The sequence below is a fragment of the Candidozyma auris genome, chromosome 3, assembly GCF_003013715.1.
Source record: "Candidozyma auris chromosome 3, complete sequence".
NCBI classification, from domain to species: domain Eukaryota; kingdom Fungi; phylum Ascomycota; class Pichiomycetes; order Serinales; family Metschnikowiaceae; genus Candidozyma; species Candidozyma auris.
In genome coordinates, this window is record NC_072814.1 from 151,694 (window position 1) to 166,938 (window position 15,245).

The 15,245-nt window shown below is 45.6% G+C and overlaps 7 protein-coding genes across 7 annotated transcripts; 3 read left to right on the forward strand and 4 right to left on the reverse strand. All coding sequences in view use genetic code 12, as the record gives it.

Moving 5' to 3' along the window:
* Positions 1–7: 7 nt before the first annotated feature.
* Positions 8–1,815, forward strand: CJI96_0002700 (uncharacterized protein; the record flags this gene model as incomplete). Its single annotated transcript, XM_054702106.1, has 2 exons — positions 8–1,212; positions 1,311–1,815. The coding sequence occupies 2 exons, from the start codon at positions 8–10 to the stop codon at positions 1,813–1,815; spliced, it is 1,710 nt and encodes a 569-aa protein (XP_054558081.1).
* A 58-nt stretch (positions 1,816–1,873) lies between these two features.
* GRX3 (monothiol glutaredoxin) lies at positions 1,874–2,596 on the reverse strand (the record flags this gene model as incomplete). The annotated part of the gene is made up of 1 exon (XM_029034243.2): positions 1,874–2,596. The coding sequence occupies one exon, from the start codon at positions 2,594–2,596 to the stop codon at positions 1,874–1,876; it is 723 nt and encodes a 240-aa protein (XP_028889485.2).
* Positions 2,597–4,224: 1,628 nt separating this feature from the next.
* Positions 4,225–7,923, forward strand: ADR1 (DNA-binding transcription factor ADR1; the record flags this gene model as incomplete). The annotated part of the gene is made up of 1 exon (XM_029034244.2): positions 4,225–7,923. The coding sequence occupies one exon, from the start codon at positions 4,225–4,227 to the stop codon at positions 7,921–7,923; it is 3,699 nt and encodes a 1,232-aa protein (XP_028889486.2).
* A 271-nt stretch (positions 7,924–8,194) lies between these two features.
* On the forward strand, positions 8,195–8,509 carry CJI96_0002703 (uncharacterized protein; the record flags this gene model as incomplete). The annotated part of the gene is made up of 1 exon (XM_029034245.1): positions 8,195–8,509. One exon carries the CDS (start codon positions 8,195–8,197, stop codon positions 8,507–8,509), a length of 315 nt encoding a protein of 104 aa, XP_028889487.1.
* Positions 8,510–8,564: 55 nt separating this feature from the next.
* Positions 8,565–9,044, reverse strand: CJI96_0002704 (uncharacterized protein; the record flags this gene model as incomplete). The annotated part of the gene is made up of 1 exon (XM_029034246.2): positions 8,565–9,044. One exon carries the CDS (start codon positions 9,042–9,044, stop codon positions 8,565–8,567), a length of 480 nt encoding a protein of 159 aa, XP_028889488.2.
* A 138-nt stretch (positions 9,045–9,182) lies between these two features.
* On the reverse strand, positions 9,183–12,764 carry MSH6 (mismatch repair ATPase MSH6; the record flags this gene model as incomplete). The annotated part of the gene is made up of 1 exon (XM_029034247.2): positions 9,183–12,764. The coding sequence occupies one exon, from the start codon at positions 12,762–12,764 to the stop codon at positions 9,183–9,185; it is 3,582 nt and encodes a 1,193-aa protein (XP_028889489.2).
* Positions 12,765–13,734: 970 nt separating this feature from the next.
* On the reverse strand, positions 13,735–15,033 carry PSA2 (Psa2p; the record flags this gene model as incomplete). The annotated part of the gene is made up of 1 exon (XM_029034249.1): positions 13,735–15,033. The coding sequence occupies one exon, from the start codon at positions 15,031–15,033 to the stop codon at positions 13,735–13,737; it is 1,299 nt and encodes a 432-aa protein (XP_028889491.1).
* Between the last annotated feature and the right edge of the window lie 212 nt (positions 15,034–15,245).

Consider the following 15,245-nt stretch of genomic DNA (forward strand, 5'->3'; position numbering starts at 1 on the left):
GAAGTATATGCCACCAAGACGTAACAAGAAACCTCTTCCAAAACATGAAGACGAAAGCCTTAGTGAGGAAGTCGATGACGATACTGAAGACACCATAATTGCGAAGCCGTCAGTAAAACGATCGAAACCAGATCTAGCAGTACAGTGGATAGACAAGTATGAGCCCAAGAGGGTTGAGGAAGTATGCATCAACCCTAAGAAACTAAAGGAGGTGGGGGAGTTGATTGAGCTGATGATATTTCAGCGTCTGGATTGCAGACTTTTGGTCTTGACAGGGCCCGCTGGGTGCTCCAAATCGACGTGCGTCAAGCTACTAGCGAAGAAGTATCTTGCAGAATTCCATCTGAGCCACATTACCTTGCTGAAATCGACTGATGGAAACATTGTTGAGTATTGCGACTCAAATTTAGAGGAGACGCATCAGAAAGACCATTTTCGTGACTTTTTGGATGGTTGCAAATTCTTGGTGGGGCGTAATCTATCATTGATTTTGATAGAGGATTTGCCTAATGTATTTCATAGTGATACTCTTGCATCATTTAGGATCGCCATTCGTGATTGGATCTTTGCAGACAAGCCTTTAACACTCCCACCTGTGGTTCTTTGTCTCCTGGAGGTAGAAATGACTCAAAGTTTGGAGCCTGGCCATAAGGCTTACTACAACATCGATAACAACTTGACAGTTGAGACTCTACTAGGAAAAGATCTACTCTATCTGGGTTCGGCACAAGGCTTAGTAAGAAGAATCAAGTGCTTGCCGATTGCGAAGACTTTTATGAAGAAGACGCTTAATAAAATAGTCGCATCCGAAGTGCGAGTCTTCAGCAAGTTTAACAAGGGCACGTTGAATGACTTTATCAACTCAATGGCCGATAGTGGGGACATTCGCTCGCTGATATGCAATCTTCAATTTTGGAGTTTATTCCCTCAAATGCCTTTAGTTCAAGGAGATCCTCAGATCTCACTTTTTCATGCTGTTGGCAAGATTGTTCACTCAAGCTCAAAGTACCAAGATTTGGATGACGACCAGCTGGACGCGTTGTCCATCAAGACTGTCGCTGACGCATACTCCAACTTCAGTCTACTTTACTTGGCCCTCTTGGAAAATTACCAGATCGTGAATGGAGGAGAATTTGACATTGACATTGCATCTTGCGTAGTCGACGCTTTGAGTATTAATGATACTCTCGATGACATCCAGGAGAGTAGAGAGTATGGCATCATGGCTGTAAGAGCAAACCTTCGACGAGTGAAGGTCAAGACAAGTCGAACGCACCCAATGAAGTTTCAAGGCACTTCAAAACCATTAGGGAATCGAGCAGAGTCCAGAGAGAAGTGTCTGATTATGTGCGGTACATAACTCGTATGCAACTTCTGTTTCGACAAGCCAATCTAGTGTATGGGTGTCTTCTACCTAGAATCTACAACCTGTTCAAGTACAAGCTTCTAAATGGTCGCACCAGATTTAGCTATAATAGACTAGGAGGTTCATTTTCTCCGGTGATCGCAGACGACGAATTGCCAGTCATGGAGAATGAACATGAGTTTGATTCACGCGAGGATGATCAGTTCAAAGCTGATATACAACAGGCTATTATGGAGGACAGTGCAGTCCAGCCAGATGAAAATCAAAGTGACTTAAGCGATGCTATAAGTGAATCTGGCGTTGATACCGATGAAGACTTAAACGACACACTCGACGAGGGACTTATTAGCAGCTTCAAAAAACCAATGCTAAGAGGCAAAGTACGAGAGGCAGAAGACATACTGGACGACCCCGAACTCGATATGCTTGTGTCTCAGGGAATGCTTTAAAGGTGCATTATCAATGACTATATCAATACATTATAGGGAATTATACGTGTTCACTGGCTTACGTGGACAATGCTGTCTGGAAGAAGTCGGGGTCGTCCTCAAGAGACTCCTTGATGATGTCCAAACCACCTTGAAATTCACCGTTCACGTATAGCTGTGGGAATGTAGGCCAGTCAGAGAAGGTCTTAAGACCTTGTCTCACGGTATCATCCTTCAAAATATCGAAGAAGCCAAATCTCACTTGATGTTCTCTCAATATGGCCACCATTTGACGTGAGAAGCCACATTGAGGAGATGAAGGAGATCCCTTCATGAAAAGCATCACTGGAGCTGCGGAGGTAAGCTTCTTTAGCCTCTCTTCAAGCTCCTCAGGGGAGGGTTCTTTGGCAGCAGCCGAAGGAGTTGACTGGCTATCCAGGGAGTTAGCAGCAGCGGCAGCATCTCCAGAAGGCGTAGTGTCGCCGGTGAACTGTTTCAAAGCAGCTATGAACTCTTTTGGGTCTGCTCCGCTCAACTCTTTTAAGATTGTGGAGTTGCGAATCAATATTATGTAAGGCACTGCAGACACCTCGAACAACTCAGAGATATCTGAGTGATCATCAGCGTTGATGGAAAGGAATCTGACATCTGGGTTTGCCTGAGCCAAAGTCTTCACCACCGAGTTCATGGTCTGGCAAGGAGCGGCCCAGGGCGTGTGAAAATAGAGAGCAATCAACTTGGTAGGGTCATCTTTTGTGAGCTTGGTGAACTGGTCCTCTGACTCGATTTCTATAAGGGACATGATAGCGATGATGGAGGGCTTCCGTATAGATTAGCTTATTGATTTTGGCAGCGACTGGAAACTTCTGCTCGTGATGCGGTATCACGTGCCGCTGCCACAGTCGAGGGCGGAGGTCACCTGGCCATAGTCAGATGACCTTTTCTCACGTGTGAGGAAACCGCCACTCACCTGCGTCGCGGATGACCGTCGCATTACATCACAGAGTATCTCGGTTGCAGGCGTGCCGAGGCAGCCAACCCCAGACAATTTACGGGGCAGAAGTACAAGCGGCAATCGCTCATTAAGGAAATCCTAGGACAGAGCAAGAAGCATGCAAAATAACCGTCATGCCTTCTCACTATCGCCTAGCCATAACGAAAGAATACAACCAAGACCAAATGCGGGCTAAACCCTCTGGCCTCGGTCAGTGGTCTCCTGGCCGCCCAATCGCACCCCACAATGTGCCCCAGAGCGGCCAGCGAGAACCTACTCCCATTGTGTGGCCTCGCTATGGGCCTTTTATGCGCAATGAGACGCCTTTGTTGTTTGTAGAATTGTAGGCTTGTGAAGCATTGTGTGTGAGGTGTGTGAGGTGTGCAAGCCTGTTATTGGATATCTCTGTCTGAGGCCGGATTGTGAGGTTTTTTTGTGATTTGTGCGTGCAATTCCGAGCCAATTAGTGGTCTGGCGTTTTGTCCCCAGAATTTGCGTTAGCGCCTCACCAGCGTCAAAAAGCGGCACAATCTGGGATGGCCAGATGAAGTTGTAAGGAAGATAATTCGAAGTGGAAAACAAAAATATATAAACCAATCAACCAGCCAATTCAAAAAAGTTGAACAAAAAGAACACTACTCTGCTAAAACCCAACCAAAAATAATAAAATTGCTTTTGTGCTTCTCCCAACATTTCTCCCTAGGTCCTTTTTCCTCTCCTGGCTCTTTTCCTGCCCTGGCGCCTGCCCTGCCTGACTGACTGTACCTGGCAGCGCAAGCTTGGTTCTGGTGGTCCACCTCCCACTGGCCCCCCGTACCGGCCTCCCGCTCGTTTAGCCTTTGGCCCAACAAGCCGTTTTCAGTTTCCCTGGGCAGTTGCAATTGCTCACCTCGCCTGAGCCTTCCACTATGTAGCAGCATCGTCAATCACCTCAGCAACCTTTCTCTCTACGTTTGTAAAACAGCATTTGCCAAGATCTACCATTGACGCTTGAGAAGTGTTAACAGCCTACCAACCTTGTTTCGCTCTAGCAGCTTGCATGCCTTCCTTCTGTCCATCCACTTCGGGTCTCACTCATTTGTGTCCTCTCTCTTTCCTCTTTCCTGCCGCCGTCCCCGCAATTTCCGTCACTGACCAACATTTTTTCCTCCCCAGACTTTCACCAAACCACCTACCAAAACGCTTCCTTACCCGCCGGCGTGCCCACTTTTCGAAGCACCATCTTCATCCATCCTTTTTCGTCATATTTTCCTTCTTCATATTTCTGCCTTCCCTATTTATTGTGTTGCCTGGCGTGACACGTTATTTATTTCAGCGTCGCTCTTCTTCCGGTGAATCCCTGCCACTTGCCGCCAAACTCCCCATAAATCGGCTCTTGCCTTGCCTGCTTTTCCCTACTGTCTAGTGCGCCTCGCTACTCCATCAGCGCCCCCTTGATGATTTCCTCTCAGGCAAATCTACCCAATCACAACTTGTCCCAGATGGATTTCACCTCGTTACCCAAAAATATCGACAAAAATGTCGACGTCGACGTGGACGTGGACGTGGACGTGGACACGTCCCCGGACTCGTCGCTGGACCTGAAAAAGAAAATCCCGAGAGAACTCACTGCCCACGGCACCACGCCGCTGGGCAAGCCCAGGCTCTTCGTGTGCAACACTTGCACGAGGGCGTTTGCTCGCTTGGAGCACTTGCGCCGCCACGAGCGGTCCCATACGAAGGAGAAGCCCTTCACCTGTGGCGTGTGCCAAAGAAAGTTCTCTAGACGTGACTTGCTCTTGAGACATGCTCAGAAGTTGCACGCTGGGTGTGCCGACGCCATCACTCGCTTGAGAAGAAAACTGATCAAGTCCAACTCCATCAGCTCCGCCTCGGGCGAGATGTACGATGAGACCCAAATGTCGTCGCAGTCTCCGTTCCCCAACAACTTCCAGGACGCTACCCCAGGTTCTAATGTGCTTACCGCCGGCAAGCCTGCCAGTGCCAATGCTAATACGGCTTCGATGGCCATCCCTACCCCAAACAACTCCCACAGGGGCTCTTTGGACAGCATCCAGTTCAACTTGAACTTATTCAATCCGGTGCTGGGGCCTCGCAAACCCAAGAAGGACATGAAAACCCCTGCATTGTCAAGAAGCTCGTCCATAAAGGACTCCAATTTACAAAGACAGATGTTTGACCGTCGTAAGGCCAACAGAAACAGGGGGGCTTCCTTTTCAGCTCAGTCTGGTGGAAACTATGCAATGGCCATGCCAGAGTTCAACGACTCGTACCCTGGAGCTGATAATGTGGAATTCTCAACTCCTCAATTGCTTCCGTCGTCAGTAGGTGAAGACAACTCGTGGTTTAGCAACTTGTCAACGATACCTAGCATGGAGAACTTCAACAAGAATAACTCCCAGAGACTTAATCGCGAAGAGTCCATCACCTCGTTGTCATTGGATACTCACGATTTGCAGAACTCTGCGTTCCAAGGAATGATGCGCTCCGACAGTATAACCTCCGGTGGCTCTTTCCACAACATGGATGCTGGCACTCCAACTCAGCCGCCTTTTCCAGCACACAATGGCAGTTTCAGCAAAGGTTCAAGGACTGAGCATTCTGCGAACAATGGCTTGAGGCAAGGTGAAGGCAGTGACATGGGCTATTCATTTTACGGGATTCCAGAAAATATGGCAGGAAAACCTACTAGTGCTCCCAAAATGAATCAACCGCTCTCTCCGATCAAACAAGAGTTGGATGATGAGCTCATGGACTTGGACAATGGAAACGCTTTTGACAATCAGATGCATAGCATGAGCATTCCCACAGCTATCACCAACGGTGTCAACTTTGACCTTAACTTTTTGAAGGACATTGATGAACTCACGCAAGATTTTGATGTCGGATCGAAGTTCTTACCGAACGGATATTCCTTCTACGGTGATATTCAATCTGTTTCCTCATCTGGTCTCGACCTGACTCCTCCTCCAACACTCCTTTCTCCTTCTGGTGTGTCAGGCAACAACTACTCGCAATATAATCATGGACAACAAGGCATGGGTGAGACACATCAATCGGCGAATGACTCCGCAAGCTCACCTGATACAGGCTACAGCAGAACTACTTTATTCACGAGAAACATACGGTACATGATCAACAAGTCGCTAAGTAAGTACCCAATTAGTGGCATTATGTCTCCATCCATTCCTTCAAATGACAAATTGGAACTGTACCTACAAATCTTTGTTGGCATGTTCCTCTCGCACTTCCCATTCATTCACCCTTCCAAACTCAATGAGTACGAGATAATGAGCATGACATCCAATGAAAGTATGAGCAATGAGAGCGCCAGAGTGTGCATGCCGCTTTTGGTGGCTACCTTGGGCGCCTTGTTAGCAAACAATAAGAACGATGCTGAGAACCTTTATGAGGCATCTCGCAGAACCATTCATATTTATTTGGAAAACCGTAAGAACTCGGCCGGTGATATAATAGGTGCGTCGCAGAATCCTACTCAGACCGTCAACCCACTCTGGTTGATTCAATCGCTCACGCTTTCGGTAATTTACGGTTTGTTCTCGGATAACGAGAACAACGTCTACATTGTTATCCGTCAGCTCAATGCTTTGAATTCTTTGGTGAAAACCTCGATTAAGAGCAACAGAAAAATCCTTTTCAGCATCAGCGGTGAGGATGAAGAGAACTTCAAGATCATTCATGAAGTGCAGTCTTCAGAGAAAGGTCTTTCAATGTTGTCTAATGAAGAGCAAAAGAATGAAGTGCTTTTCAAAAACAATATCAGTCTTCAATCTCAGGCTAGAATTGTCTTCATGATTTACAAGTTGACGAACTTCATCTTGATGACTTATAATGTCCCACTCACGTTGAGTATCAACGATCTTGGCTCCCTTATGTGCCCAAACACATTCGATGAGTATTTGTGGAATTTCAGGAGCTATCATGAGTTCGTGAATTATCAGAGAAGTGTGGAATCTCCTCATGGCCTCAGTTTCTACTTGGGTAAGAATGAGCACAACTCCATTGTCTTCAAAGATTTGTTGTTCAAACTACTGAAGAATGACATGAACCCGTCCATGGTCTCTCAGTTGTCAAATCTCAGTAAGTATGGCTTCACCTCAATTGCCCATGGTATCTACGAAATGAAGCAGTATGATGAGATGAAGTATATCGACGTCTTTGCCATCCTTGATAACTTGACCATGTTCATTGATAACTCCAAGAACAATGCGGACACCAGGATCGTGAAGGAAGCGTCTTTGGATTATGAGAAACTGGACTACGCTTTGTTGGTAAACTTTATAAAGATCACTTCCACCATTGACTTCAAGCTCGTGAAGGAACAGAGCTGGCTAAAGAATTACGACGAGCTCACGAAGAACTACCACAAATTTTTAGTCTCTGCTGACTCCGTGGACGATGTTGATTTCTTGAAAGTCGTTGACTGCTGCATACTCATTGTGAAGTTATTGTTGTTCAAGATTGAAGACAGGAGTCGTGACGGGCACGATGGCCTCTCTCAAGATATGAACTTTGGTGACAACAGTTTGCTGCATCAGTACAACACGTGCGCCAATTTCGAAAAGTCAATGGGATGGAAGATTAATGACGAGATTGATATAACAAAGAATTCCGTTCACTCTCAGATGTTGTTTCATGTCTTCACAATTCTTTCAATCTTCGCCATCTTCATCGCAAAGAGAAATCTTGCTCTGAATGAATTTGGCAGAACCGAGAAAGTGTCCTCGACAAGTCAACTAAATCAAAGATTCATGGTCGTGCTTCGAATTCTTGCCAGAATCGAGCAGTTCTTAAAGACCAAGTATCGCAACTCAAAGCATGAGTCTGACCTCACCAACTTATATTTATTTTCGTCATTCAACAACGATAGCTTGCTCATGGACAGTACCGATTTCATGCACAATGACGAAGCGATGAAGCAGCTCGTTAACTCTCATGAGAATTACTTCGGGTACAGCTTAGAAAAGTCGCTCTATGTTCTAAAAATTGGAGAGCTTTTGTTGAGGTACCTCTACGACACTAACATCAAGGTTTGCATTTTCAGAAAATTGAGTGGAAGCCTTCTGCAAATGAGAAAGTATTTGATTGACAATGAAAGTCGAATTCTCGCCTAATCTGACCCTATCGTCTCACGCAACTAATGAAGGAGAGGTGTACGGAGGAAGAATAAACCATTTCCTATAAAACATTCGAAACAAATGCTCAAAAGTTTATTTATTTATAGCTTATTTATTGCCAATTGTTCATCTGGCTAGAGTTCAAGACTCGTTTGTTTTTATTCTTTAACGAAGTAATGCTACCAGCTTCCCCACTTTATGTAGTGCGAGATCAAATGTAGCTGAGGAAATCTCATTAAGATCGTGCAACCCCCTAATAACTCAAGAGATGGTGACCCCCAAACGTCTAACTAAGGAAGAACGAGAGCGCAGACTCGAAAAACGTAAAGAGAATGAACAAAACATAAAAGATCTCAAGTTCGCCGTTGGTGGTTTCTTTGTAATCATCATCATTCTCATCCACTACGTCTTCGTCATGAGACAGCTTTTAATCAAGCCTGACATGTCCTACTCATTAATGGGCGTCCACTTTGGCTTGCTTGCTTTGACGACTGTTGTATGTGTGTGGCTTTTCATCAAGTTCGTTTACAAGAAGGTTTACGCCGAGGAGATTAAGGAGCTCAACCAGAAAAAAGAACAATAATCAACAACATTTATTCGATATTTCGTGTCATCTTCATAGAAAATTCGTCATTGGCCTATGGCCTGGCCAATAATACACCGTAGACTCCGAGGGTTACCAAGGAGACAAGGTTAAAAAGAGAGGAGAAGCCATGGTACATGCCAAACTGTTTGTTCAAAGCCGTGTACTCGTCAGTAGGTTTCGTCTCGCCATCAACTATGTGCTCGTGCTTTTTATCAGCTACCAACTTGCTTCTTTCATCCTTGATTCTCTTGCACACTGGCAAGCACCAGAAGTAGTTCAATGCACCGGCTACCAGCGAAACTCCCAATAAGGATAAGGCCAAGTTGGAAAGCACTGGCGAAGTTGCTCCGAGCAAAAGTGGTGCAGCAGTTTGACCAATGAAGTAGATTGGGAAGACTTTATTTTGCAAATTGCCGAACTCCTCCCTAGGCAAATACTTGAAGGCAATTGGCGAGACGATGTAGGAGTGCATGATTCCTCCGCCAAAGGCCACGGAGTAGAGCAAGATATTGACAGCTGACTTGATGGCCATTTTATATTATATGGATTATGTATTACCTCGATAGTTTACTTGCCAGGATCTGTGGCAAAAGAGTAGTTAAATATGCAGAAGGCACCGCTCCTCGGACATTTCGCGTCGGGCCACTTTCGCAGGAAGCGTCAGTTACTTTTAAAGAGTTTCGATCATGCGGAACACACATTCGAGAGCATGCACTTTCTCTGCTTCTTCGTACCGTAACATACTCTCTTGAAGATTGTTGTAGCGATTGTAAGCCCACGAAAAGTCGCTCTGGAGGCCAATGCTCATTTTGCTAATATGCTGCTTTTCATGCTCATCCCTGAGTTTGGAGGTCTGCTCGAACTCTTTTGCAGCCACTTCTGCTTTATCTACAATTTCTGAGTTGATGCCACACATGGCTGCAACGTTCATACCAAACGACCCTGATGCAGTGCCCTCTTCGAGCTTATATAGGAATGTGATATTCCTAGAGTTTCGGTCGACAATAATACCCATTCTCATAGCCTTGATCAGAGGATGGTTAACAAATGAGAGACCCATGCTACCGTAGTGCGTAGCAAAGAACCCAAGTGGCTGAACATGTGTAGCAAGATGGTGCAACACGGCCTCGGCAATGGCGTACCCATCACTCGATGAGCCTCCTCTTCCCAATTCGTCTAGAATGACAAGCGAGTTGGATGTCGCATTGCTTAAGATCTTCTTCGTTTCTGACAATTCGACGAAGAAAGTCGATTTTCCTTGCATAATGTTGTCGTTCGCACCTAAACGCGTCATGATCTTGTCCACTGGGGTCAATTGAGCACTTGACGCTGGCAAATAGCATCCGATTTGACTCATAACAACAGCCAACGCCGTGGTTCTCATAAGCGTGGACTTGCCTGCCGCATTGGCGCCCGTTAAAAGGTTGAAGTTGGCTCCGTCTCCACCAAGAACAACGTCATTTGGAATAAAATCGTTGGTGCCAAGGAAACAAGGATGTCTCAATTCTTTGAAGTCAATCTTGGACCTTCCATCAGTAGAAAATTTTGGTCGACACGAAGGATAGCTGATTGTCTCGGATGTCTTGGTGAGAGCTATCAAACAATCTATACTGCTTGTGATGCTAATTGCCGACATCCATGATTCGTAATGCTTGTCGAATTTTTCATACATGCGCAGAATCAAGTTTTCACAAACTGACTTGTGTAGTTCTCTCTGTTCCATAAGTTTTCTAGCTGTAGTCTTTACCTCGGGTGACCAGTACCGCTTCACCTTGGATGTTGCGCCCATTTGTTGCCAATCCTTTGGAATCGACTTGATCTTGATTGGCATTTCGATGAGGTAAATTTCCTTCCCCGAGTCTCTAAAACAAATCTCATGAGATTTGTATTCTTTTTTATACTGTCTGAGATAGTCATTGAGCTGGCTCTCCAAATTATCCATTGAGGCAATGGACGCATCAAACTCCTCGTCAACCCCCTTTGCGGGAACAACAACATTCGCCAATGCTTCCTGTCTATCGAAGGCTTCTTCCCATGACTTTATGAGCTGATGTACCTCTGTAGGAAACCGATTTACATACTTCTTCAACGCACCAGAATTTGCAAGATCGACTTTATCCATAGCCTTGAAAAGGTTGGAAATTGCCTCGAACCCCTCAACAACTTTCAAGAAGTCCCTAAAACGCAACGTTCTGCCGTGTACTCTAGCAATGAGTCTCTCCAAGTCTGGAAGAGCTCCAAGAGTAGATTCAAGTTCAACTCGAAGCTCAGGTTCATTGTTAATGAAGAAGTCAATTGCGTCATATCTGGCATTGATCTCCTCTGTGTTCATAAGTGGATGGAGCACCCACCTCTTGAGCATGCGTCTACCGAAGGGCGTAATCGCTCTGTTGAGAAGCTTAAAAAGAGTGCCCTTGTCCCCACCATCGAATGAGTTGTTCAACATCTCAAGGTTTGTCAAGGTAATACCATCAAGGAGCATATGATTGGAGTCCCTCTTGGAGATTTCATAACTTTTGATATTTGCAAGAGACATTATGCTGTGATCAAGCTTTAACATCTTAAGGTAGTAGAGCATTCCGCCAAAGGCATTAAATGCAACATGATGCTTATCCTTGTATTCGAGAAGAACTTGCGGATAGTTGGAATAGTCGTCGAGATCTTGAGCTTCGTAGTATTTTCCTTTGGCAAGCGATTCGGCTGTGGTATCGTAATCCCAGAACTCAGAAAACGGATTGAGGTGATTCCAAATTTGATGTGAGTTATGGGCATTAAACTTGATGATTTTGATGGCGGCAGAGCATAAGTTATTTTTCTCGCATAGAATCTCTTTTGGCTTAATTTGAGTTATCAAAGTATCTAGTCTTGAACACTCCTCATCATCCTTCAATTCAATGAGGTTGACTTCGGATGTGGCGGTGTCAACGAAACAGGCTCCGAAGATCTTCTCTCCGTCTTCAGTGGTAGACTCCTTGATCGATAGACAGTATGTGGCCATGTCGTCGCTGATCATATCAAGATCTGTAAGCGTACCTCCTGTCAAGATACCAGTGAGCTCTCGCTTGATAATCTTCTCCTCCTTCGTACCACCACCTCTCATTTCCTTTGCTAGAAGTGATTCCTTTTGATCAACTTTTGCAACTTTGTAGCCATTGCTGATGAACTCCTTTGCCCAATATTCAAATGACATTTCAGGAATGCCTGCCAACTTCATGTTTGCCCTGCCACCGCCGGCGATTTTCAAGTCAAACTGAGTGTTGGCTATCATAGCGTCGTTCTCATAAAGCTCGTAGAATTTTCCTTTCTTGAAGAATACAACGGTGTCCCACATCTTGCTTTTAATCTCCCAATACTGCTTCTCGAAAGCAGTGAATTTGGCCCAAGCCGACGAAGGTATGTACAACGTACGAGAATCGTAGTTGGGATCGTCCACGGGGCGCTTTTCAGCATCTCGAATGTTGACGAGCCACTGATATCTCTCCTCATTTTCCTTAGCGAAGGTTCTCTTTTGGGGTTTTGGCTTAACTGCTGGCTTATTAGACACCAGAGCAGTGTAACTTGAAGAAGAGGTGAACTTGGACCCCAAATGTGACGTGGAAAGATCAATAGGCTTGGTTGAAGGTGACCTTGACGAAACGCTCTCAGAACCCCGTTTCTTCTTCGAAACTTTTCTGGATGTGTAAGTGTCCTCGTCGTCGTCATCGTCCTCACTCATCAGTGCAACGTCACTCTCGTTTTCATTGACAACAAAGTCACTCATGTGCTCGTCGTCATCGTCTTCACCGTCATCTGCTGGCTTGAACTCATCATCGTCGTCGTCACTTTCAACAACCCTTCTCCGCTTCCTTCGGCTGGGTATATCTTCATCGTCTGAAACGTCTGATTCCGCATAGCTGATACTCCTGTCGCGACGTGAAGTGACTTTATTACTGGGCTTTTGTGGTTGCTTTGTCTCTGTAGGAGGCTCCCTTTTCACTGGAGAAGAGTGGAGGTTTGGCTCCTGGTGTTTATCCACTACATTATTTGTTTCCAGGGTCAACGGCGTCTCCGTTGTAGCGTCCTCCATCATGCTCAGATCGTTTTCTTTATCGCTCTCTGCGTGTAGGGGTTCATTTTTGGCCTTCAATGGAGACGAAGGCGTCTTAGCGGCTGCGGGCTTGAAGAATGACATCAATGACAGTTGCTTCATCTTCAGGGATCCCGAGCCCGATCCCGGTTTCTTCGTGCCCTTCTTAACTGGTGTTACCGTCATAACAAGATATTCTTAGCTTTGATCTAAGTATGTAATGACAAGGGAGTGAATTTATCCTCGTGTTTGGAGAAGCGAGGACAATATATAACGCACCCATTTCGCGTCTCCCGCATAGCTATTTATTTTGCTTTCGCGCTCCCATGTTACGTAACCGCGACCAAAAGGTTCCTTACTGAGGCCTCTTTTTTCGCAGCCATTATTCTGTGCTTTTGTAACCATCAGCTACACCTATTCCATTATCAAACAGACATGCTTATCTGGTTTAACTTTGTCTCTTTCCTTGCTGCCGCTCCTACAGGCAGAGCGATGCTAAAACTCACTTCGAAAAATTATCCCCCTTCCTCAGTCTCCTCTCTTCTTCTTGAAACGTATAGAGATGTCTACAAAGGTAACCTCAATGACGTGGAGAATTTTATTTCACGGGCACAGAGTATGGCTGAAAAAAGTGTTTGTGTGGAACAAACGAGTTTCAGATTCTTTCTTGAGTCTGCTCATCTTAGTTTCACCTCTCATGCAGCATCGGAGTGTAGACTCAACAGAAACGACTACTACCAAACAGTTACCACACCGTTTCCTTTCTTCCACAGTTCTTTGTACGACAGTGGTGATCAAATTGTGGCTGATCTCCGGGACAAAATTAAAGAGCTGCTCACGGAGATACAGCTGGACGTTAAGTTTTCGGATTTTTCCAACTTAAACTACGACCTCCAATGCTATGGGGACCACTATGAATTGGTTCAAGTGACATATGAGCAGACGATAGTAGTGGCCAGAGTGATGCTACACGTAAGGGTGCCCTCTGAATGTTCATTCTCGAGTTTTGATCCTCGTTACGATGAGCTCTTCACCACGCAGATGGAAATAGAGGTTCCAGTCAATGGGTTATTTGTATGTACCAAGGGAAGGACAAAGCACTGCTCCAACCTGAAAGCGGTCGTCAGTGCGCCAAAATTCAGAAGCCCGCTCTGATTTACATGACAATTTCGTACTTGGTGTCGCTCTTCAATTCCTTGTGAGGAAGAACCACCGAATTATACACGAACACTTGGTTGCTGACCTGAACATCCTTGCACAAGACAACAAGATTGCCCAAAAACTTGGAATCGTTCTCAGCACTGGCCTGGTTGATCGGAGCACTTAATGTGCCCTCGACACGACACCACTTCCCAACTTTGACTCCCAGCGAGATGATGGCGTTGGTGATGATTGTGTGTGCCCCAATGGTGACATTATCGCAGATAATACAGTTCTTGAGTCGAGTTCCCTCGCCAAGCGTCACATTAGCTCCAATTGTAACATTGGGTCCGATTTTACACTCATTGCAACCCAACTTGCTTAAAATCTTCGTTGGAGGCGTGATGCAGCCACTCAACTGGCCAGGATCCTGCTTTAGGAAAAATTCATTCGCAGCCAAAGCGATACGTGGTGTAGACAATTGGTACCACAGCTTGTTGAAGCCAAAATTGCGGAAGTTGCTTTTCTCCATGCTGGGCGAGCCCTTGAACACGTCCAACTCTAACGATAAGATGTCAGGGTTGTAGGGCTCTTCCAAGTCGTTTGCGCTGGCCTTGAACTCCAGAGACTTCACCTTCTTAATATTAGCTTCTTCCAACTGCTTAAAGATTGACGAACCAAATACGTAAATGCCTCCGTTGATAGAGGTCTGATAGTTGGTGTCACTAAATTTGGCAAAACTATCCGACTCTGGTTTCTCCACGTAGTGGACTACATCATGTGTCTCGCGGTTGGAGAAAACAGTACCATACCTACGGAGCACCTGTTCCTTATCCAAACCCTGAAATACCTGCTCCTTGAGCAACACCAACGGATCCACGCCCATGATGGCTATATCGGCTTTACTGCCTTTCTGAAACTCCACCATCTCCTTAAACGGATAATCGCACACAATGTCACCGTGAATGAACAAGATAGGGGATTCTGGATTATTGCCTAGCACTTGGTCCTTGAAAAAGAAGATGCCTCCTCCGGTGCCCATGGGCGTGGGCTCAGTCAAGAGGGTCACCTTGAGTCCGGGAAACTCTTTTTTGCTTGCCTTGAGGTAATTGTCAAATTTTGAAGGATCTTTGAAGAAACTTATGAGAAAGACTTCTTCCAATTCATCACCTAAATCCTTGATGAGCTTACAGAGTATGTGGCTGATGATGGGCTTCCCTGCAATTGGAAAAAGACATTTGATGTAGTCCATAGTCAATGGCCTGAACCTCGTGCCTGTGGTTTCCCCACCTACCAAAATAACTGCTTTGGCCATGTTTGATAAAACAGATTGCAGAGTATATATTTGACGATGAAGGAGTACGCCAGGGCTCACCCGATATTTATAGTAGGCTGGGTGGGCCAGTTTGCAGCCCCTTGCGCAGGAGCAGTGCATCGAATCATTTTCTCTGGCCACTATGTGGGGAAACAGGCGCGCGAGAACTTGGTACATTCGCTTTGAATATATTTGGTTGCAAATCGAGACCT